Raw genomic sequence first — 22,085 nt, forward strand, 5'->3', positions numbered from 1 at the left:
GGAGTTGTAATTTTCTGTGTGTATCGATACATGAATTTCTTGATATTGTCCAATAATAACAAAGTATTAGTTTTGTATTGATCGAAGATTAGGTGTACTTAATCAGAATAGATTGGAACAGCGCAGCACTTCTAATAATTAAATTGTAGTTATTTTTCTTCAGATGTGAGCAAACCTCTAGCACGTTAAAAATAGTTAGTAACATACAATTAACAATTTATGAGACATCGTTGTATTGCTGTAGTAAGCGACAGTTTTTTAATGAGGGTAATAAAATTTTATAAAAATGAACAGAATCTAACTTCAATATCCATGGAAATTGAAATTTAAAGGTAATTTCAAACATGGAATCTAATTTTCAGGTTAGTTTTATAGCGCAGTGATCAAACTTGCCAAGCCTTATTCGAAACAAATATATGTATATGAAACGATTTTTAAGATTATATTAAGTAATAAATTTATATTAATTTGTAGTTTGAACTTAATTTTGTGTTTTTATAGTATTTAAACCATTATTAAATGAAAATGATTAAGAATCGTAAATATTAAAGCTTTCTCTGTTATCCAATCAATGCAATAAAAGTCGGAAAGGTTTCTTCAAAGCCCCCATCAATCAATCATGATGAAATGATTGACATTCAAACATTTAATAAATGATCCAATCACAATCAGAAATAGTACAATTCAAGAACTCTTATGAATGGCAAACATTTATACATTCAAATTTTGATCAAAAATCCATAAACAGAAAGTGCACACTCGATCGATTCTTCCTTTTGAACAAAACTTAGTTGAAATTACATGGATGTTTTAGTTAGCTACTCTTCATATTTAGAAAACTTTATGAGTTGTATTAAAAAAACAAAGGATATTTGTACAGTTTTCAGATTAAATTCCAAAAATCATCCGAATATAAAAAAGTTATTTTTTCATGAAATTCCTTTATATAAAATAAGGAATCGGCACAAGAATCAGTATTGAAATCGTCCATAAAGATGGTATCGGAACCGGAATTGGCAAAAAAAATTGTTACCAACAAATCCTTATTGTTATCCTTTTTAATAGGATAGTACAACTCACAAGGGATAACAAATACATATTGCTTACAGATTATGTGTAGTTCTAATAAAACTTATTTTTTTCAAAATGTCCATTTGACTTCATTGTATTTTAATTAAAAAAAATAATTTCCAGAAAAGTAGCTAATTTTACAGAGAAAAGGTATATTAATTAAAAAAATTTACAATTTATTCATTTGTCCGAGTAAATTAACAAAATATTATTTTTGGCGTTTCATAAGTATTCATTCCGAAAGTGAAAAATGACATAATACTTTGTGACATGGCCTTCGGCTCTCTTCAAATATCGAATATACTTGGGATAAGTTCTTAATAAGGCCCACTCTTCTTGACATAATCTTCAAAGGTCATTGAGATTTATTGGATGTATTTTCCACACTGCTTTTTCAATGTAGTTCATGGATTCTCAATAGAATTAAGTTCAGGATTTTGTGCTGGCCAGTCTATGACCCTAACATTATGCCTATTAAGCCATTGTTGAACTTTTTTAGATGTGTACTTTGGGGCATTGTCTTGCTGGAACCACCAATGTCTTCCAAGCTTAAGCATCTTTGCTGATTGATGTAGATGCCTTTCAAAAATATCGATGTAGTCTTCTTTTTTTCATGATGCCATCAATTTTGTGAAGTTCTCCAGTTTTATTGGCAACAAAACAAACCCAAATCATGATGCTCCCACAACCGTGTTTCACTTTTGAACTGTTTTTTTTTTGGGTTGAAGGTTTGCCCTTTTGTTGCCAAATGTGCTGATGCTGGTTGTGGTCAAACAACTCCACCTTTGTTTCATCTGACTACAGCACAGTGCGGCAGATGATGAATTCATCATCTCTGTGGTCATTGGTATACTTAAGCCTGGCCTTTATGTGCCTATTTCAGAGGAGTGGAATCGTTCTTGGCACACATCCTCGGAACCAATTCTTGTGCAAACTCCTATGTACAGTTGATCGTCCCACCAAATTTCGTGTTGGTCTCAATCCTGCTTGATGAATTGGAGAGTTTTGTTGGATTCTTGGCAACCTCTCGGACTGTATATCTTACTTGTGTTGTGTTCAGCTTGGACTTCCTACAATCTCGAGGAAATTTTTTTACATGGCCAGTTCCTTTGAATTTGGTGATGATGCATTGGATAGAGGATTTTGGAACCGAACACTTGATAGAAATATCTTGATAGCTGTCATATTAATTATGGCAATTGACTACAAGCTGGTGGATTAACTCACTGTACACCTTGGTCTTGGCCATGTTAAATATTGAATAAGACTGAAGTAAGAAATTGACTCATTCTACTTTTATACATCAGAAAATACTTGAAGGAAACTTTTGATCTCTCAAGTTCTTCGTAGAAGTCTCTTAATCTTTCCAGACTTCAGCATGGTAAAAAAAAACCAGAAAGTGTGTTTGTTATTTTTACCTTTATGAATACTTTTGAAACAAGCAAAAACTATTTTCGAAGCATAAAAAAATAATTTCTATAAGAAGTTGATATTTTTAGTCAATAAATAGTAATTATTATCAAAAAACATTACTGAAAAGGAAATTAAAAACAATTGTTAAAAATTCCCGAAATAGATATTGCAAAATATTGGAAGGATTTTGGGCTCAACGGTATATAGGAATTAAAATATAATTGTATTATTTTCCCTGCACTAATTTTGCTTTAAATGGGGAAGGATCCCCTTTTTATAGAAGTTATTCCTTTTCTCCTCCAGAATCAAAAAACAGACAGCTGATAATAGCAAAGGTCTTCATTCTTGGATACCATATTTCTCACTCCCGTCTTATCCACAAGGTTTTACAAAAAAAAACATTTCTAGTCATTGTTTATTTGAAAAAGAAAGGAAAAATGGAGTAAATATATATAGGTATTTGGTTGTAAATCTTAAGGATTTTTTAATGTGTGTGTTTTTTTGTTGTTTTTTGTTTATTAGCTACCTTAATAATGTTTTTGATTTTCTCAAGCTGTTAATATTATGTTTTCATTTATGAGGAGGGAACATCTGAATTATTGAGTAACTAAATACCTATGAATGTGCTCATGAAAAACGTAAAATAACACTGAAGATTACTTGGGTAGTTATCTTCACTATTAATAAAGCAAATTAATTTTTTTAAGACAAGGTATGTCTGTTGTCGACGCCTAATAATTCAGGGGCATGCAGAGTACTACCCCTAGTATATACAGTGATTCATAATTATTTATGTAAATCCAATGTGTTTTTTAGCTGGCTTGTTAATTTGTAAAGAAGGAATTTCATAAATAGATTAAGTTATATTCAAAACCTGATATAAAATTCATGTGTACTCATAAAAAACAGGAAGTACCCTTGAAGATTTTTTGCAGAGTTATAATAAAGTTTATATCCTTTTCTCTATCATCTCTTATCACGGCGGATTGTAGCTGATCTAATGAAACGTCATGATCACTATTCCTTCTCTCCTCCAAAATATTCTTGAAATCCATGTTGATTTTCGATCTCTTTTTTTTTTTTAAATGCCCATTACACACTGGATTTTCAACTTTGCTCATAATATATGTGCCTCCGCTATGTCAAAATAAAAGAAACCGTAAATTAACCTAGTCACCCTGACAATTTGAAGAATGTAATAAAGGAGAGCAGCTTAGCTGTCATGACGTTTTATTAGATCATCTGGAAGCAACCATGAGAGTAAGGAAATAAATAAAAACCCCACTCCTTATCTAGTCATGATATAGACAGGAATAACTTCGATGTCGACCCTTAATTCTACTCGAAGTTCAACAAAAACTTATCCCTAAAACTCCCCAGAAAATCCTTATTGTTACTCTCCGTCTTTCATTGATGCAGAGTTATAATTGTAAGTCCTTGTTGGACTCGGATTATAACTAATGATCGACATCAGAGTCATTCTTGCCAATTTCCTGGTTTATTTCTTTCTTTCCCACTTCTCTTGTTGTAACTGATCTCCTATAAAACATTCTTTAAATTGTTAGGGGTACCATGTTGAGTTTTTGGTTTCTTTCTTTTACCAAGCCCATTATACATAAAGATTTTCATTACTAGCAATACATATTAATATATTGCAGCCCTGTGATGAATAAGATTAAATTTATCTTGCTTAAGTCAAGTCTGCTTGGCCCGGTAAAAAAAAACCGATGAAGGATATTCTTTAAAAAAAATTGAAGCCCAATTCTTATAAATTTAAATACTAAGTACATTAAATATATATGTTCCTTTAACAAATATTTAAGTTCACGGGCAATATGACCCTTAATCTTCCCACATACTCTGCCTATTTCTGCATATACATATATTCGAATTCTACTGTTTTTTTTATATTTCTTAGCACAAGTTTTAAGCTGCTACGTCAGTTGCTGCAATTACACTAGGGAACACAAAATTTATTTTTTTGTATTATAAAGAATACAGATGTTCCTTTAAATAAGTATAGTCTTATTCCTCCACGCCATTCCTTCTTCTCATTTGTCACTCGGTCGTCCTGGATCTCTCCACCTATCAATAAGTTTGTGTCTCCTCTCCCTCGTCAAGACACGACACCTACAAGGACTAACAATCCTAACTCCTCAACAAATCTTCAGGGTTACGTTTCGTCTTTTATGAGCAAACACGAACGTTCAAACAGGTTTTTGAATATAATTCAATCTATTTAGGAAAGGATGTTCACTACTCAGGAATTAAATAATAATGACAACTGCCAAGGAAAATAAATTCGTTCTTTATACTATCAATTACAAATTAACGGGCCAGCTAAAAAACAGAGCGAATTTACATGGATATTTGTAAGATTCTAAAGAAGAATGTCTTTTTTCAGCCTAAAAATGGAAATATATCGAGTTTTGAAGAAGATACAGAATCAATTAAAACTTTTCTTTTATCCTAAAAAACCCTTTATATTCAGTTTCATTCATCGTATTTCAATTTGGGGATTATCTAAATCAGGGATGAGCAATTTCCATGATAAGGAGGACCAAATATTTTTCGGCACTATCAGTGCAAGGCCATATAACCACGCCCTTCAAATAACCGGATATGACACACGCTACAAAGGATTCTCAATAAGAACACATTTTATATCTGTATGTTAATTGCATCAGCATAAAAACATAACTTTGAAATTGATGAAGAGCTCCTTTTCTTCCATTTTGGCTGAAAAGGAATATTTTATCGAAAAAGTTTTCTCTTTTTGCCACTGCCTTTTTTCTTCTCTTTTGAGAAAAGTAGCCTGAGCCCCGCTATTGTTTGTTTATGGCGCCCTCTATCGCTCGACAGATTAATAACAAGTTTTTTTAATTGATATAAAATATTGTTGATCTATTTGCGGACCGCGAATTGCTCATCCCTGGTCTAAATGATGAAAAATAATTTTGAACGATAATAATCCCAAACTACTATAATATCAGATATTTCTGAAACCTGAGAACACAGATAATAATGACTAACAAAATTGCAAATGGTTGTATGTTGTTACTGTGTAACCTACAAAATAGATATGCTCTTATTAACTATTCCGTCTTTAGTTTGAACATTCAAACGGGCTCTGCAAGCAAAAAGGACGATTATAGTTATATCTGTGAGCAGATTTTACCATATTCTGTATGACATTTAGACAAGATTAAGCCGTTTTCAAATCTGTAAGTTATTATGGAAGAGATGGAGAGTATGTGTTATTAAAAAAATATATATTTGAAATAAAAAGCCTAGGAACTTCAATTATAAATAAGATAGGAGCAATAGTCTACATTATATTGTTTCACATCCCAACTTCTTACTTGAATATTTTGAAAAACATTTGAATTTCCATAATAAAAATATATTTAGATATTGAATGAAAAGATATAATTTCCTTGAAAAGGGTTGAATTACCGTCATTGTGACCCTCAGAGTTTCACTCCGTAATAAATGTTCTATTATATTAAATTAAACTGTTTATATTTACAAAGATTTTTGAATGAACAACAGCTGTTGTTGTTGTTTAATGATTATTTTTTATGTAGGTTCTATATAATAGTAATTATGTTACGTAAATCTCCATTAGTTCATAAAATATGAGGATGAAGATTTGTCTGTCTATTCTCTTTTTTGTTCAATTGGCATTGGTCTATGCTGAGAATTGTACCTATTTCCATCCAGGAGTGTCCGCAAGGGGGAGACTTAAGGGGCTCTTGTCTCAATTAAAGATATTTCATTTTTGCTAAAAACAACTATAGTTTTCTGCAATTTTTCCCCCCAAAAATTAATTCTTTGTGAATAATAGTAGATTTTTCAAATTCGGTTCCAAAAAAATTAATTAATTTCCGAACATATATGAACCAAGCCACCCCTACCCCCAAAAAATATATATATATCTATATATAATCCAGGCAGACGCCTCTGAGTTCTCTTTTGAGTTCAGGAATACAAAAATAATGCAGTTGAAAAAAAACAAAAAACTCTTGGTTATTTTTTTGTCAGTTGTTGATTTCTCTGCTCTTGACTCTAATTTGTGTTATTCTAATAATTGACTTTTTGATCAACATCAAAATTTAGTAGGTTATTTGTATGCTAGCTATTCAATTGCCTTCTATTCTTCTTTTGTAGTACCCTGAAAGCTGACTTGTTGAGTTTGAATTATTTTTTATTAAAGCGTGAAAATATCCCTCATAAATACTGAGTAATTAATCAGCTAACCAACATATCATTTTGGGAAGAAAGTTTGAGAGATATAATATGGATTACTATTAATGTGGGATTGGTCCTAGGATTGATTTCATAATCAGTCTCCCCTCCTTTTAAGTCTTTTTTTTAGCGGTGCGATCTTCTTAACCATTCAACAATCCTATTGATCGATATTTCAGTCCTTTCTTTATGGTTTTCTTCACTTATAACTAGGAAAGAGGTATTGTTGAACAGCTGTAAGAACTTGGTTACTAATTACGTCATTTTAGCTGTTGCAGTTACCATAAAAGACTGATAAGAACGGGTCTTAGGACTGACACATTTTATTAGGCCTGGACTGATTGGACTGCTATCCTTTTGGGTGTTTTAACCGATCTAACACTAATTGCTATATTTGAAGATTCTCCGTCAAATTTATTTATGCTACTTGAAGGGTAACACGGATCAACACCTAAAATAAATCCAGAATTAGATTAACAACTTTAAACTAATTTTGAATTGACTGATATCATGAGCACCAATGGTTAGATCTATCCGTTAATTTTATTTTTAAGATTTTATTGTTCTAGAAGGTAGTACACGCTCACCCCTCGTCATTGAACTTAATTAAGAAGCTGATTGGTTTTCGTGTGTGGACATATTTTTTACTTGTGATCTTCAGGCTTCATTTTTCCTTAATGTAAGGAAACTTTAGTAAAAACGAAGTTAACTAATCATTTTTTTATCATATTTGTATTTTTTATAATAATTAATTTTATAAATAAAATCTACATGTACTCTCACGAAACCACTGAACTACGTACATTGCACAATACATGCATAATCAAAGGTTCCTAAAAAAATAGGTTATTGATTATTTATTCTCTGATATAATTCTTAATAACTTACTGGAGCATTAAGAAGTAATTGATAAATAGTGGTTCATCAAGTTTAAGGCATCTCAAAATATAATAAATAAACTAAAGGAGAGCAGGGCTAGATGGAACACTTCTTAGAATATTAGTAGAGCTGCGACTTTTGTTGGAAAAAAGTTGATAGAAGGAATGAAAGAAAAAGAAAAATTGGTTTGTGTAAGAGTATTAGTTCTATCAACAATGATGTAAATCCGGTGTATTTTTTGTAGGCCCGTCAATTTGTTATTGGTAATATAAAGAAGGAATTTTGTTTTCCTTAGCAGTCGTCATTATTATTTTATTCCTGTGAAGTGAACATCCTTTCCTAAATAGATCCATTATGTTCAAAACCTGTTTGAACATTGGTATGTGCTCATACGTAAGCTGCTATATATATTTCTGCCCTAGTAATGAAAATGCGAATATTTACCATCAAAAATGATTAAATTGTTTTTCAAAGTATTCTCCAGCATGATTTATACACTTTTACATTCCCTCAAACTGAGTTGTTATTCTAACTCGTTTTTCATAACTAATATTTTAATTTAATTTTCAGAGGAAGTTCATGACCCAACAAAAGGTGAGACTCAGCTTTTTATATTAATAAAAACATACTATTTTATTCTTTACTCTTTGATACAGAATGTATTACCACTGGAAATTTCCTATGCGTTTTCCCATTTGAATATAGTGGTGTAACCTACAACAAGTACACAGATACTGATTTCCAAGGTTAGAAATGGTGCGCCATTAACAAATATCAAAACACTGAAGAAGCCTACCATTTTCAAGAATGCAACATGAGCTCTCAATGTCAACCATAAATATAAATTTAATAATTTTACATAAAATGGAGACTTAAACAATTATTATTTAATCCTGATCTAGTTTTTTTTCCATTACAAAGAATTATAATATATATTAAATTTGAAAGTAAAATAACAAAAGTCAAGAAAATGTCACTATCTAAAAAATCTTTTTAATTCCATATTTAATGCCTTAGTACTTGATGCATTGATTATGAATCTTTAATAATTTTTATATCGAATTTTTTTTTCGAAAAAAACTATCTGAATTTTGTTAATTTTTGCCTTGAAGATGTCCGCCTTGTACGTATTCACATTGCAACGCCTTACCCTGTTGACGTTTTCGCCTTGTTACGTTTTTGCCTAGGTTTGCCAAGGGAATGCTAGTTCTTTTTAGTTATATAGACAATATTAGAACTCTCAATGTGTGTTTGTTTATTCTCTTGGTGGTGAAAAATAGCAATATACAATCAGTGCTTCAGAATAGGAAATCCTTTTCTAAGACACTGTATACACTGAACTGTTGATTTTTGGGAATTAAGGGTAGAGAGGAATGAGAGTAGTCCACAAAATCTTAGATTTTTACTGCATACCTAGATATTTAGAAGTCTATAATTGTAAAAACGTAAGACTTTGGTGACTACTCTCATCGGTCTAACGTTTATTCATAAGTGCCTTATCTTTGTAATAAAATGCTTGTAAATCCAATCATGAAGCTTCCATTTAGTCCCATACTCATTCAGCTTTTTAATAGCCTAAATCCAGATTTATCTTTTTCTCATATTACGAAGTGGAAAACAAAACAATTTTAAAATTTTCAAGCTCTTTTCTATTAGCATTATTACATCCCACGATGGAACAGTAACAATAAGGCTTATTTTGACGACTTTGAACACTCATATGACCTAGTTGACTGTTTTTACTAATTAGTAATAAGTTATTGAATATTCAGTTTTCAACAATCAACAATTCATCTTATAAATTGCCTTAGAAAACAATTGATGCGAGTGCTCTTTCTCCTTCTTTTTTTTTATTATTTAACTAACAGTGGTGTGTTAACATCTCCCTCGATAAGAAGAATTATCGTCTATCTTTAGTGTAAATTGGTTAAAAATGCATAATAAAACTAATATATATAAACTTAAATATAAGTACAATATTTTCCCTATACTAAGGCTATTTTAAATGTAGAAGATTCTTCTACGTATAGCAGTAGTTCATATTATTGAAGCTTGACTCTTATTAATATAGCTATAAATATTTATTTTAAAAATACTTCATATCTTTAAAATAATAAATAATTAAATTATAATCTATATCATGAATTCTTAACCTTCTTTCTGCAGTTACATACTTTTTAGTGAGCCAACTCTTCATTTCCCACCAAGTGTAAGTTTTTGCAAATTTGATTTTAACGAGTGTAGTATTTAGTGTGTAAATATACGCTTATCTTCTTTGAGCCATTTTACCGCACTTAATTATTGCATACAAAGATTACATTTTTTACTAACAGTTATCACATAGATTTTTAATAAATATGAAAAGATTGGTTACGCTATTTTTCAATTTATTTTGATCATAAAAAAAACATAGAAAAAATGGACTAATAGATGATAACAGATTCATGTGGTTTTTGCATTTTTGCCTTGACAAGTGCCTCAATGTTCGAGTCCACTTTTGACATGGTGCAGCGCAAATTAGATTCAAGATCAATCAGACGGTTTTGAGATTTGATTTAGATCTCAACCATGATGAAAAACGCTGAATTCCACGGGTTCGTGGAGGGAAATGCAATTAGTAGTGTGAGTGACGTTACAGAAATGCAAGTGTACGAACCAAGAATTCAGGTTTTTCTCTACGAAAAAAGCCTTGGCTGTGGAGTCATGCACCAAGTCAAGAAACTGGACTTTGATATTTTCTGCTTCCTTCGGGAAGTTGTCAACTTGAAAGCTAAAGTGATCACTTGTGAACTCCAATATGGGGTTGTCGCTTTTAAAGTCTGGGAACAGTGCTGAAACTCGCCCTGCAGCCTTTTGATGTTAACTTTGTTTTTGAGAACGTCGCTGACGCCACCAGCAGTCTCGCTGATTTGTGCCAAAGTTGGAAAAGCGGTAAGCTGCACCACGTATCAAACTTGCATCGCTGTTCCCCACAAATTCACAAGTCTTATCTCTTAACATTCAATATCTGCATAACCCACATAAAAAATAATATAACTATAAGAATATAAACAAGTATGAATAATTAATAAAAGCATTAGTGAGCGGCACTCAATTGAGCGCCACTCCGAGCTTCGTTCAAAATTTTTGAGCGAGAGTAGGAGAGCACTTATTATTTTGATTACCGAATAACAGCGGAAGTGCACTTGCCAATTTAGAAGAGCGAAAAAATCGCTTGATAATTATTAATATAACTATCTATTACTTTTTCCGTTTCTACCTCATGTGAGAAAAAAATTGTTACTGATTGAATAATTTAAAAGATTATAGGAAAAGAAGGTTGACGTTATGTCTCAAGATAAGCTAGAATATTTTTTCTATACTGTCTGTTATAGGCTATCTGCTTTTTTCGGTTAAGGAGTTTACCTCTCATGTAGCTGGCCAATTTAAGAATACTCAGACATCAGTTACCTCAGAGACACCATAAGCTCTTTCGTGTGTGGAGATTACGTTAGAAGATAAATCTTTATTTTTGTAAGCAAGCTAGTTATCAGGCTTAACTGGATGATAATTAGCTTGAGCTTGAAGACAGGTTTCTGAAGGTTTTTAATCTAGTCTTGAGTTTATATCCTTTTCTCTTTCCTCTCTTGTCACAACTGATTGTTGCTGCTTTTGTTGTGTTTCCCAAACAGGGTGTCTCGAGGAAAATTCAAGTTCAAGTTTTCTAAAAAATAAATTTTTGATTTTTTTTTCCAAAAAATTATGTTTTTCAATTTTTTATTAACAGTGGTAGACTTTTGAATTTATTTACCAAAAATTTAATTTTTACTTAAATTTTTATTTTTTGTGAGCTACTGTAGATTTTTTTAATTTTTTTGAAAAAAATTCCATTATTTGTGATTAACTATGGATAGAAATTTTCTAAAAGAATATTTTTTTATTTTTACTTTTTTTTTTAAATCCAAAAACCAAGCTCCCCCTATAATATAATTCTGTTTGCGCCCCTGATCTCTATTAGTTCCCAAAGATTTTTATTGCATATGGGGAATATAACCTTGAAGACAATTGTTACTCCAACTTTATTGAGCTTGATAGTTTTCTTTGGTCACGTCTAATTAAGTGATAAGCACTTTTTCCATTCGAATTGCTGACGTTTTTTTATTTTCTTTTGTGTTATATTTACTATTAATTAATAGTATTTTGTCTCTGGTTCGAACTCATTAGTCATTAAATAAGTGGGATTAAATTTTACATTAAATAGAGGAAGGTGAATCTTTTGCCTGGCGAATATTATACTAAGCGAATTTTCCGAGTGAGAGTAATCGAACAACAAAACTTGCCAAGGTGAGCTATCTTAAATCAATATTGAGTAGTTACGTAGGAGAGCGCTCATGAAAAATGGAAAAAAACAATGAGGATTTGTTCTCTTTCATATTATAAAGAAAAATAGTTATTTTAGCCGGCGACTAACTACTCCAGCTAATGTCTGTATATATATATATAAATCCTTGTGCATACTTTAAAAAGTATATGTTCCGTTGTCCACAGGCACTTAAGGAGCTTAGGACTATGGTCGGCTCTGATCGGAAAAGATAATCCTTTTAAACTTTAAGAGTTGTGACATTTATCTCTTCACACTTTTCCTTACTAAGAAATGAAGACAAGGATTAAACAATAATTGTTTCTATATTTAAGTCTCCATTTTATGTAAAATTATTAAATTTATATTTATGGTTGACATTGAGAGCTCATGTTGCATTCTTCGAAATGGTAGGCTTGTTCAGTGTTTGGATATTTGTTAATGGCACACCATTTCTTACCTTCGTTATCAGCATCTGTGCACTTGTTGTAGGTTGCACCATTATATTCAAATGGGAAAACGCATTGATAATTTCCAGTGGTGATACATTCTATATCAAAGAGTAAAGAATAAAATAGTATGTTTTTCTTAATATAAAAAGCTAAGTCTCACCTGTTGCTGGGTTATGAACTTCCTCTGAAAATAAATTAAAATATTAGTTATGAAAAACGAGTTAGAATAAAAAAACCTTACTTGGGCAATTATCATTGCAATCTCCATATGTATTAACGGATCCATCAGCTTTGTTGGAGGTAGCACACCAATACTTATCATAATCAGCTTTTACACACTTAGTAAGTGCCATCTCTCTAAACTTTGAGGGGAAAACACAGTTTTGCCCAGATGTTGTTTGACATCCTTGTCCTTATTATAAATTTTGTATCAAATTAAATATTAAAGAATAGTATATAGAGTCATGGAAACTTACCATAGGCCAATGATGCGACTTGAGCGATGAGGAGAAGGCACGCAAATGTATTCATTTTTAATGATTTCTGAATACTAAAGTGATAACTCAATCAATGGAGGATTGTTATATATAGACAATTTTGAAGTTCCATCTGAAACTCTATAATTAATTGCGCTCCTTCTCATCTCTGCAATGTCAGTATTCTCAGATTTGCACTAATTAGTTTGACACGTGCCTATGGATAATACTGCCCACAAGGTTTTCTAATTATAAGTGAATAAAGTATATTGTGTTTTTGGATTGAATGTTTATTGAGTGTTTGTGTCTTATTTTCAAGATTATTTTGTAAGTTTCAAAGTACTCAGGTATTTAAACTAAGCACAGAAGCAAGTCATTTCCTGATTTAAGCCCTTTAGAATTATATACAGAATGAATCTACTGCATATGCATATTTTGCTCAATTTTTCAACATAAAGAAAAGGAATAATTAAGAAAACATTTTATGTGAATATCTTCTATTAAAGAATATCTGTCGGGAATATCAAATTCATACTATTGTGCAAATACTATGGTCGAATATTCAATAACGTTATACACGCCTTTTTTGATTGCACATAGTTGTCTGTTGTTCGGGATTCTATATTCCTTAACTCCTAATTTCATAAATGGTTTTGAAACAAAATTTGCAAAGGCTCTTTTTCTGTTTGGTATTCATACTTACCAGTCAATTCTTTCAGAAAAAGAAAAAGCCATCATTGCTGCTTTTGGAAACTTTAAAGTTTCCATAGTTCCATGTATTACGGAGGATTAAGTGATTTATGGGATGGATCTTTGGGCTTTTTTTCACATATATATATATATATATGCTGCAGCCAGATAAGTAGCTTTCTTTCTTTGAAGTATGGTAGTTCCTTGAATTACTCTCCGAATCATATTGAATACTACCCATCTTCTTCGAAGATAATTTAGAAAAAATATCATCAATCTGTACAAAAGAATATCGTAGTCAGACAAGTGGGGATTTTTTTAAGCTTAACTTTTCAGTAGATGAGGGTTCGGAATCAACTTTTTTCTGGGTTGTGATAATTCTTTTTGATAGTTGCACATGCGTACATATTTTTTTTAGTATGTGTGTGTGTGCACGTGTGAATAAATAAATACCTAGTTGAAGAGAAAAAATAATTTTTAATGAGACACCAAAACTAATTTTTTTGCAAATACGAATAGAAAACTTAAAAGATTAGGATGGTAAACTTGGAACACAGGTATCTCTGGAGTTACACTCAGTTCAAAAGCTCAAAAATAACGACCTCCTAGATTGATAGGAAACATCTTCCTTATTTAAAGATAATTTGTCAAATGTTGCTCAGATAGTATGTATTGCTTCATCTGAGACTTATTTAAATCTGAGTTTATAATACTCCTCTTGCCCATGTACACAATAAAAATTGTATATGCAAAGTTTCCCAGACGCGAGGTCTTATCAAAAAGAAAACGTTGTTTTCTCAATCATAATTTTGAATTCAATTTTACCTAAATAATGTGATATTCTCATTTCTAAGAAATATCAATGCTGCATCAAGTGGGCGCCTCATATTAAAAAAGAATAGAAAATCAAGTATATGTGGGGATGTGAGAATTGTCCATATCCTCATGGTTGTAAATTGAAAAGAAATGTTCGTGTTGACCACTTTGTCATTTTAAAACCCTATTGCTACTTGCTCTCTAGTACCATTGAGATACATTTCTTTCAAAATAGGAAGAAATACTGAGCAGGACCACTAATATCTTTCTGGTGATCTGAAGTGTTGTGGCTGTCCAAATTTATAACTTATGACCTTTTTCAAGTCTAGTCTAGTCCTTATAGAAAGTAAAATCAGTCCCTCTGTACGTCATAAAGGGTGTTTACCTTTTATTTTAGTGATGTGCTGCAAGACAAATTTTGCCAATCGGGGGAAAACGGAGAGTTGTTTATTGCTTGAATACTCCTTACTCTTGTGGATTTTAAACTTTTTCATTTAAAAATTGTTTTTCCCTTTTCTAATTTAGTAATAAGCAAGATATTAGAGACAAGGTAGGTAAGAGAAGCTACTTTTATAAAAATTTATTGATAAACACACCCGATTCTGTGACGTCATATATATAAAACATCTAAATCTTATAAACATAAACAATAACCTTTACTTTTGGTTTTTTCTCTTGGCAAATTGTATTCCTTCGTTATGATAATATACGAACGTAATAAATACTTATACAGAGTTGCTCTTAGTTATATAGTATGCACTGTGAGAATGTGCTCCTCAAATTTATCAAAATATATCCTGGAGACCGAAGTTCCAATTCATTATTCTAAATTTGATGAATTTACGAAAAGACTTTACTACTCAACAAGATCTTGTACCGTCCTTAATTGTCAAAATATAATTGATACTTCCTACCGTTTATTTTCATGCAATCATCACCTTAGACAGACTTGGATTGATTTGTGAGAATTTAAATAGTTTTGTGAACCAAAAGCATCAAGAATTTATAAATAGCATTTTACCTACGATAATTTTACTAATTCAAATTGAAGAAATAAATTGACTTTACAAAAACCATTAAAAAAGAGCCTAAAACCTGATGCTGTACCATCCATTAATTTTTTTAAAAAGATCCATTAGAATCTGTGGCATATTCCAATACCAACTATGAAGTAAAAAAATGTCATTATTCCCATCCATTAATAGAATTCATAATGATATTTTTTCACATAGTAAATATATATTTAAAGATGTAGAAGTATCAATACATTATTATCATCCCTGTATGTTATTACGATCGTTGTTGAATCCAGTGATATTGTTATTTCTAAAGTAGCTTCTTGGAGGGATGGACTGGGGATAAAACAGTGTCCCCGGAGACCTACCCATTTCATATGTGATACATTAATAAACAGAGAGGTCCATATCCTTCTAGGGTAATTCATAGAGGATATTGGATATCGTTGCAAAGATTTAAACTCTTATTCTATACTGTTAAATCAGTAAGACGGGACAATATGCGAATAAGACTCTCGAAGTCCCACTGATTTCATTAAAATAAATATCTCATGATGTAACAGTAATTGTACGGAATACTCCCCTTTGGAGACTGTAAGTCCTAAAACGATGAAGCTTCTGAGCCTTGAGCTGACTTCTCCTCAATTCATGAGCTTCACGATCCGACCCTTCATCTGATTCCCCTGTGGACACTCCTGAGTTATATACCACTAATAAAATATTATTTCTAAATCTCAAGTACACCCTGGAGTTCCTCCAAGAACCCCAGGGATACGTGTACCCCCATTTGTGAACCACTGGTATAAGCGATGCCCAACCACTATATCTATCAACGTATTCACGAAGGAAATTGTTATCATTTTCAAAAAGATCTGACGAAGATGATCCGTATAGACGATGACACTCATCTTTCTATATTATTGATTCTCGGGTTTGACTTAAACTATACTTTTGACACTGTTCACATGCTTGGGCATCCTGCTTGATCTCATTTTGGAATCCTGGCCAATAGGAAAGAAATCGAATCATCTCCACTGTTCTAGTCATTCCTTAATAACTGCTGTGGACACTTCATGTAATGTTGGATCTTAAATTCTTATTCTTAGTTATAGCCAAACGATTTCCATGGAATAATATGATACTTTTGTCACTTATTTTTCATTTTGTTGAAATGTCTGCTTTAAAATCCGTTCCTATTGATAAAAAAAATAACATCGGCAATGTTTCAGCTAAAATGAAAAATATTTAGAGCTAGTTCAACGGGTTCAAAGTTTTGAAAATTGCTAATTTTTTCAAAAAAAAATTACTTATTCATCAAGTATCGTAAAACAATTCACGTTACAGCTTTTTATGTTTTTTTTAAAGATATATAAGCCCTGTATATAATTTATTTAGGTTATTGTACTTTAAATTGTCCTAATTTTATGCCTGCAATACTTTTTAGAAAAAATTCCCACAAATCCTGATCATATTAAAAATATATCTAACTGTAAAGTTACATAACATAACCATTTGTAAATATTTAATTTAATTGAAGAGACGCTTAAATTAGATTTGATCCAAATTATTAGTTAGAACTTTTTTTTTTTTCTAATTATTTTTTTACATATATACATTCAAATATTTCAAATGAATGCAAGTTCAAAGATATGTATTTAAAATATTTTACTTTTATCGGGATTATATTACTCGTTGGAATCTTTCATCACAATTTTTATTCATTCTTTTCATTGGTATTGATAGCATCGTCACATTATATGTCACTTTTTACCCAAATTTTTCTTCTATTATAAATGTCCAGGGGCGTCCAAGGGAGTAGGCTGGAGGGGCTGTAGCCTCCCCCAATTTTCAATAAATTTAATTCTTCAATTTTTTTACCAAAAAACTCATTTTTTTGTGAATAGCTGTCGATTTATAATTTATTTTTCAAAAAAAATAATTTTTGAAATTTTTTTCCAAAAAATTTAGTTTTTCAAATTTTTGTGAAAGGCTGTATGAATTTTTTTTCCAAAACAATTTACTAGTCACTAAATTTTTTTATTTTTGTAAATCACTGTTAATTTTTTAAATTTAAAAAAAAAATTCAATTTCAAGTGAATAGCTATGGTTTTTTGAATTTTTAAAATTTAATTTTTGATTTTTTTTTCCAAAAAGTTTAGTTTTTCAAATTTTTTATTAACAGTGGTAGACTTTTGAATTTATTTACCAAAAATTTAATTTTTACTTAAATTTTTATTTTTTGTGAGCTACTGTAGATTTTTTTATTTTTTTTGAAAAAAATTCCATTATTTGTGATTAACTATGGATTGAAATTTTCTAAAAGAATATTTTTTTATTTTACTTTTTTTTTTAAATCCAAAAACCAAGCTCCCCCTATAATATAATTCTGTTTACGCCCCTGATCTCTATTAGTTCCCAAAGATTTTTATTGCATATGGGGAATATAACCTTGAAGACAATTGTTACTCCAACTTTATTGAGCTTGATAGTTTTCTTTGGTCACGTCTAATTAAGTGATAAGCACTTTTTCCATTCGAATTGCTGACGTTTTTTTATTTTCTTTTGTGTTATATTTACTATTAATTAATAGTATTTTGTCTCTGGTTCGAACTCATTAGTCATTAAATAAGTGGGATTAAATTTTACATTAAATAAAGGAAGGTGAATCTTTTGCCTGGCAAATATTATACTAAGCGAATATTCCGAGTGAGAGTAATCCAACAACAAAACTTACCAATGCAAGCTTTATTAAATCGTTATTGAGTAGTTACGTAGGAGAGCGCTCATGTAAAATGGAAAGAAACAATGAGGATTTGTTATCTTCTATATTATTAAAGAAAAATGGTTATTTTAGCCGGAGCCTAATTACTCCAGCTAATGTCTGTATATATATATATAAATCCTTGTGGCATACTTTAAAAAGTATATGTTCCGTTGTCCAAATGCATCTAAGGAGCTTAAGACTATGGTCAGCTCTGATGTAAATCCTTCTCGAGATATGATGCTTAGTTACTAGCTGAAAAGAAACACCTCAAATAGGCCACACAATATTAGAATTGGAATGTTTCTTACAAGTTATTAGTCAAATAATTCTGATAATTATTTTTGAAAGCCAATTCCTATTTCAAGACAAAAAAGTTATTATCGTAAAATAACTGTGTGTATTTTTGATTTTTGATTTCCAAGAAATATTAATTTTCAAAAAAAAAAAATCCAAAAAATTTCGTATCTCTGAAAAACTAAAGATTTTTTTAATTTTTTTCAAAAAAATGAATTCTATCTAAGTAGTTATGGATTTTTAGAGTTTTAATCAAAAAAATTCCAAAAACCAAGTTCCCCTCAAAAAAGAATAATTATGTGGACGCTTCTTTTATTTGGATAAGATTCTTTATAAAAACAATATTTTTTCCCTGTTATGAAACATTCTAAATTTTTGATTTAAATTTGTCTGTTGCACAAAATATAAAAGAAATCCAACTGATATCCCATTTTTACATATGTTATTTCTTTGTTTTTTTCACCATCTAACGTTGCAACGGACTGGGTACGTCTACCGCTGTAAATACTGTAATGGACATTTATACACATACGAAGAGAAAAAAACACTTCCAAAACGCGTATATGCTTCGTGATAACAGGAATTACTTGTACTTATCAAGACATAGTTTCCATATTCATTTGGATTTAATTCGTCTGGCATGCAGGTGTAGCTTATAGCTTCAAAATTTAAGAAAAAAATGAAATAAATTCACTATTTTCTTTCTTTCTTGGTCACAAAACTTGAGTATTTTTCAAAAGATTGGCAAAAATGAAAAAAAAAAAAACCACAACAACATTGAATCAATGAATACTTGAGCTACAAGTTGTTAAGATTGAATATAATTATGAATTTTTCTTTTTAGTTTTTACTAATTTATACTTTAGCCTTCATTAGATGCCAATTAATTAGGAACGTATAATAACAAGTATTTATCTTCACAAACAAATTTATATATTAAACTAAATTTTTATAAAAATATGTGAAAAGATAATCCTTTTAAACTTTAAGAGTTGTGACATTTATCTTTTCATACTTTTCCTTACTAAGAAATGAAGACAAGGATTAAACAATAATTGTTTCTATATTTAAGTCTCCATTTTATGTAAAATTATTAAATTTATATTTATGGTTGACATTGAGAGCTCATGTTGCATTCTTCGAAATGGTAGGCTTGTTCAGTGTTTGGATATTTGTTAATGGCACACCATTTCTTACCTTCGTTATCAGCATCTGTGCACTTGTTGTAGGTTGCACCATTATATTCAAATGGGAAAACGCATTGATAATTTCCAGTGGTGATACATTCTATATCAAAGAGTAAAGAATAAAATTGTATGTTTTTCTTAATATAAAAAGCTGAGTCTCACCTGTTGCTGGGTTATGAACTTCCTCTGAAAATAAATTAAAATATTAGTTATGAAAAACGAGTTAGAATAAAAAACCTTACTTGGGCAATTATCATTGCAATCTCCATATGTATTAACGGATCCATCAGCTTTGTTGGAGGTAGCGCACCAATACTTATCATAATCAGCTTTTACACACTTAGTAAGTGCCATCTCTCTAAACTTTGAGGGGAAAACACAGTTTTGCCCGGATGTTGTTTGACATCCTTGTCCTTATTAGAATTTTTGTATTAAATAAAACATTAAAGGATAGTATATAGAGTCATGGAAACTTACCATAGGCCAATGATGCGACTTGAGCGATGAGGAGAAGGCACGCAAATGTATTCATTTTTAATGATTTCTGAATACTAAAGTGATAACTCGATCAATGGAGGATTGTTATATATAGACAATTTTGAAGTTCCATCTGAAACTCTATAATTAATTGCGCTCCTTCTCATCTCTGCAATGTCAGTATTCTCAGATTTGCACTAATTAGTTTGACACGTGCCTATGGATAATACTGCCCACAAGGTTTTCTAATTATAAGTGAATAAAGTATATTGTGTTTTTGGATTGAATGTTTATTGAGTGTTTGTGTCTTATTTTCAAGATTATTTTGTAAGTTTCAAAGTACTCAGGTATTTAAACTAAGCAAAGAAGCAAGTAATTTCCTGATTTAAGCCCTTTAGAATTATATACAGAATGAATCTACTACATATGCATATTTTGCTCAATTTTTCAACATAAAGAAAAGGAATAATTAAGAAAACATTTTATGTGAATATCTTCTATTAAAGAATATCTGTCGGGAATATCAAATTCATACTATTGTGCAAATACTATGGTCGAATATTCAATAACGTTATACACGCCTTTTTTGATTGCACATAGTTGTCTGTTGTTCGGGATTCTATATTCCTTAACTCCTAATTTCATAAATGGTTTTGAAACAAAATTTGCAAAGGCTCTTTTTCTGTTTGGTATTCATACTTACCAGTCAATTCTTTCAGAAAAAGAAAAAGTCATCATTGCTGCTTTTGGAAACTTTAAAGTTTCCATAGTTCCATGTATTACGGAGGATGAAGTGATTTATGGGATGGATCTTTATACATATGTGATAAAGTGATAACTCGATCAATGGATGATTGTTATATATAGACAATTTTGAAGTTCCATCTGAAACTCAATAACTAATTGTGCTCCTTCTCATCTCTCTAATGTTAGTATTCTCAGATTTGCACTAAATGATTTGTCACGTGTCTATGGATAATACTGCCCTCAAGGTCTTCTAGGTGAATAAATAAAGACCTAGTTGAAGAGAAAAAATAATTTTTAATGAGACACCAAAACTAATTTTTTTGCAAATACGAGTAGAAAACTTAAAAGATTAGGATGGCAAACTTGGAACACAGGTATCTCTGGAGTTACACTCAGTTCAAAAGCTCAAAAATAACGTCCTCCTAGATTGATAGGAAACATCTTCCTTATTTAAAGATAATTTGTCAAATGTTGCTCAGATAGTATGTATTGCTTCATCTGAGACTTATTTAAATCTGAGTTTATAATACTCCTCTTGCACATGTAAACAATAAAAATTGTATATGCAAAGTCTCCCACACGTGAGGTCTTATCAAAAAGAAAACGTTGTTTTCTCAATCATAATTTTGAATTCAATTTTACATAAATAATGTGATATTCTCATTTCTAAGAAATAACAATGCTGCATCAAGTGGGCGCCTCATTTTTTAATAAGTGTATGAGCAATGCAATAAGACTTGCCTTTGATCCAATCATTTTAAATTGTAAAGAGGATTTAATTTTTCCATAAATCTCTGTAACTTAAGGTTATCAATAGCAGGAATATCTTTATCATTAATTATTTAAATTAATGTTTTATTATCCGTAATGACTTCGAAATTCCAAGCCCTATTTGGGTAAATTAAACTTCTGACTTTTAAACACCCCATACGATAGCAATTCATGAGTGGGGTATCTTGATTCCGTACATTGGATAAGCTCCTTCCAATCACTTCTTCTTGCATCAATGCCTTTCCTATTCCGTATAAATGCAATGCATCTGCATTCGCTTTAGGCTTTCCTGGATAAAAATTTTGGAATGGTCTTAAAACTTTACTTTTATGCAGCAGTTGATCCTAAGCATACCCCTAAAGAAATGAAGAAATGGTTCAAGGACAATGATATTAACATACTAGAATGGTCTAGACTGAGTTATAACCTGAATCCAATCAAGAAC

The 22,085-nt window shown here is 30.7% G+C and overlaps 2 protein-coding genes and 1 long non-coding RNA gene across 3 annotated transcripts; 1 reads left to right on the forward strand and 2 right to left on the reverse strand.

Annotated features, from left to right (window-relative positions):
- Positions 1-5,963: 5,963 nt before the first annotated feature.
- On the forward strand, positions 5,964-8,572 carry LOC121129807 (uncharacterized). The gene is made up of 2 exons (XR_005868519.2): positions 5,964-8,205; positions 8,268-8,572. It is a non-coding gene; the product is annotated as an uncharacterized lncRNA (long non-coding RNA).
- Positions 8,573-12,257: 3,685 nt separating this feature from the next.
- Positions 12,258-13,031, reverse strand: LOC121129195 (epididymal sperm-binding protein 1-like). Its single transcript, XM_040724883.2, has 4 exons — positions 12,879-13,031; positions 12,644-12,814; positions 12,563-12,586; positions 12,258-12,500 (listed from the first exon to the last, which is right to left on the reverse strand). The coding sequence occupies exons 1-4, from the start codon at positions 12,931-12,933 to the stop codon at positions 12,319-12,321; spliced, it is 432 nt and encodes a 143-aa protein (XP_040580817.1). The 5' UTR covers positions 12,934-13,031; the 3' UTR covers positions 12,258-12,318.
- A 6,471-nt stretch (positions 13,032-19,502) lies between these two features.
- On the reverse strand, positions 19,503-20,279 carry LOC121129194 (epididymal sperm-binding protein 1). The gene is made up of 4 exons (XM_040724882.2): positions 20,123-20,279; positions 19,888-20,058; positions 19,808-19,831; positions 19,503-19,745 (listed from the first exon to the last, which is right to left on the reverse strand). Exons 1-4 carry the CDS (start codon positions 20,175-20,177, stop codon positions 19,564-19,566), a joined length of 432 nt encoding a protein of 143 aa, XP_040580816.1. The 5' UTR covers positions 20,178-20,279; the 3' UTR covers positions 19,503-19,563.
- Between the last annotated feature and the right edge of the window lie 1,806 nt (positions 20,280-22,085).

Source organism: Lepeophtheirus salmonis, chromosome 14 (assembly GCF_016086655.4).
Source record: "Lepeophtheirus salmonis chromosome 14, UVic_Lsal_1.4, whole genome shotgun sequence".
In the NCBI taxonomy this organism is placed as follows: domain Eukaryota; kingdom Metazoa; phylum Arthropoda; class Copepoda; order Siphonostomatoida; family Caligidae; genus Lepeophtheirus; species Lepeophtheirus salmonis.

Coding starts and splice junctions, on each gene's coding strand:
- LOC121129195 (XM_040724883.2), bottom strand. CDS start 12,933: ATGAATACATTTGCGTGCCTTCTCCTCATCGCTCAAGTCGCATCATTG. Junction 12,815..12,878: donor AGTCGCATCATTGGCCTATG/GTAAGTTTCCAT, acceptor ATTTATAATAAG/GACAAGGATGTCAAACAACA. Junction 12,587..12,643: donor TTGCAATGATAATTGCCCAA/GTAAGGTTTTTT, acceptor ATTTATTTTCAG/AGGAAGTTCATAACCCAGCA.
- LOC121129194 (XM_040724882.2), bottom strand. CDS start 20,177: ATGAATACATTTGCGTGCCTTCTCCTCATCGCTCAAGTCGCATCATTG. Junction 20,059..20,122: donor AGTCGCATCATTGGCCTATG/GTAAGTTTCCAT, acceptor AATTCTAATAAG/GACAAGGATGTCAAACAACA. Junction 19,832..19,887: donor TTGCAATGATAATTGCCCAA/GTAAGGTTTTTT, acceptor ATTTATTTTCAG/AGGAAGTTCATAACCCAGCA.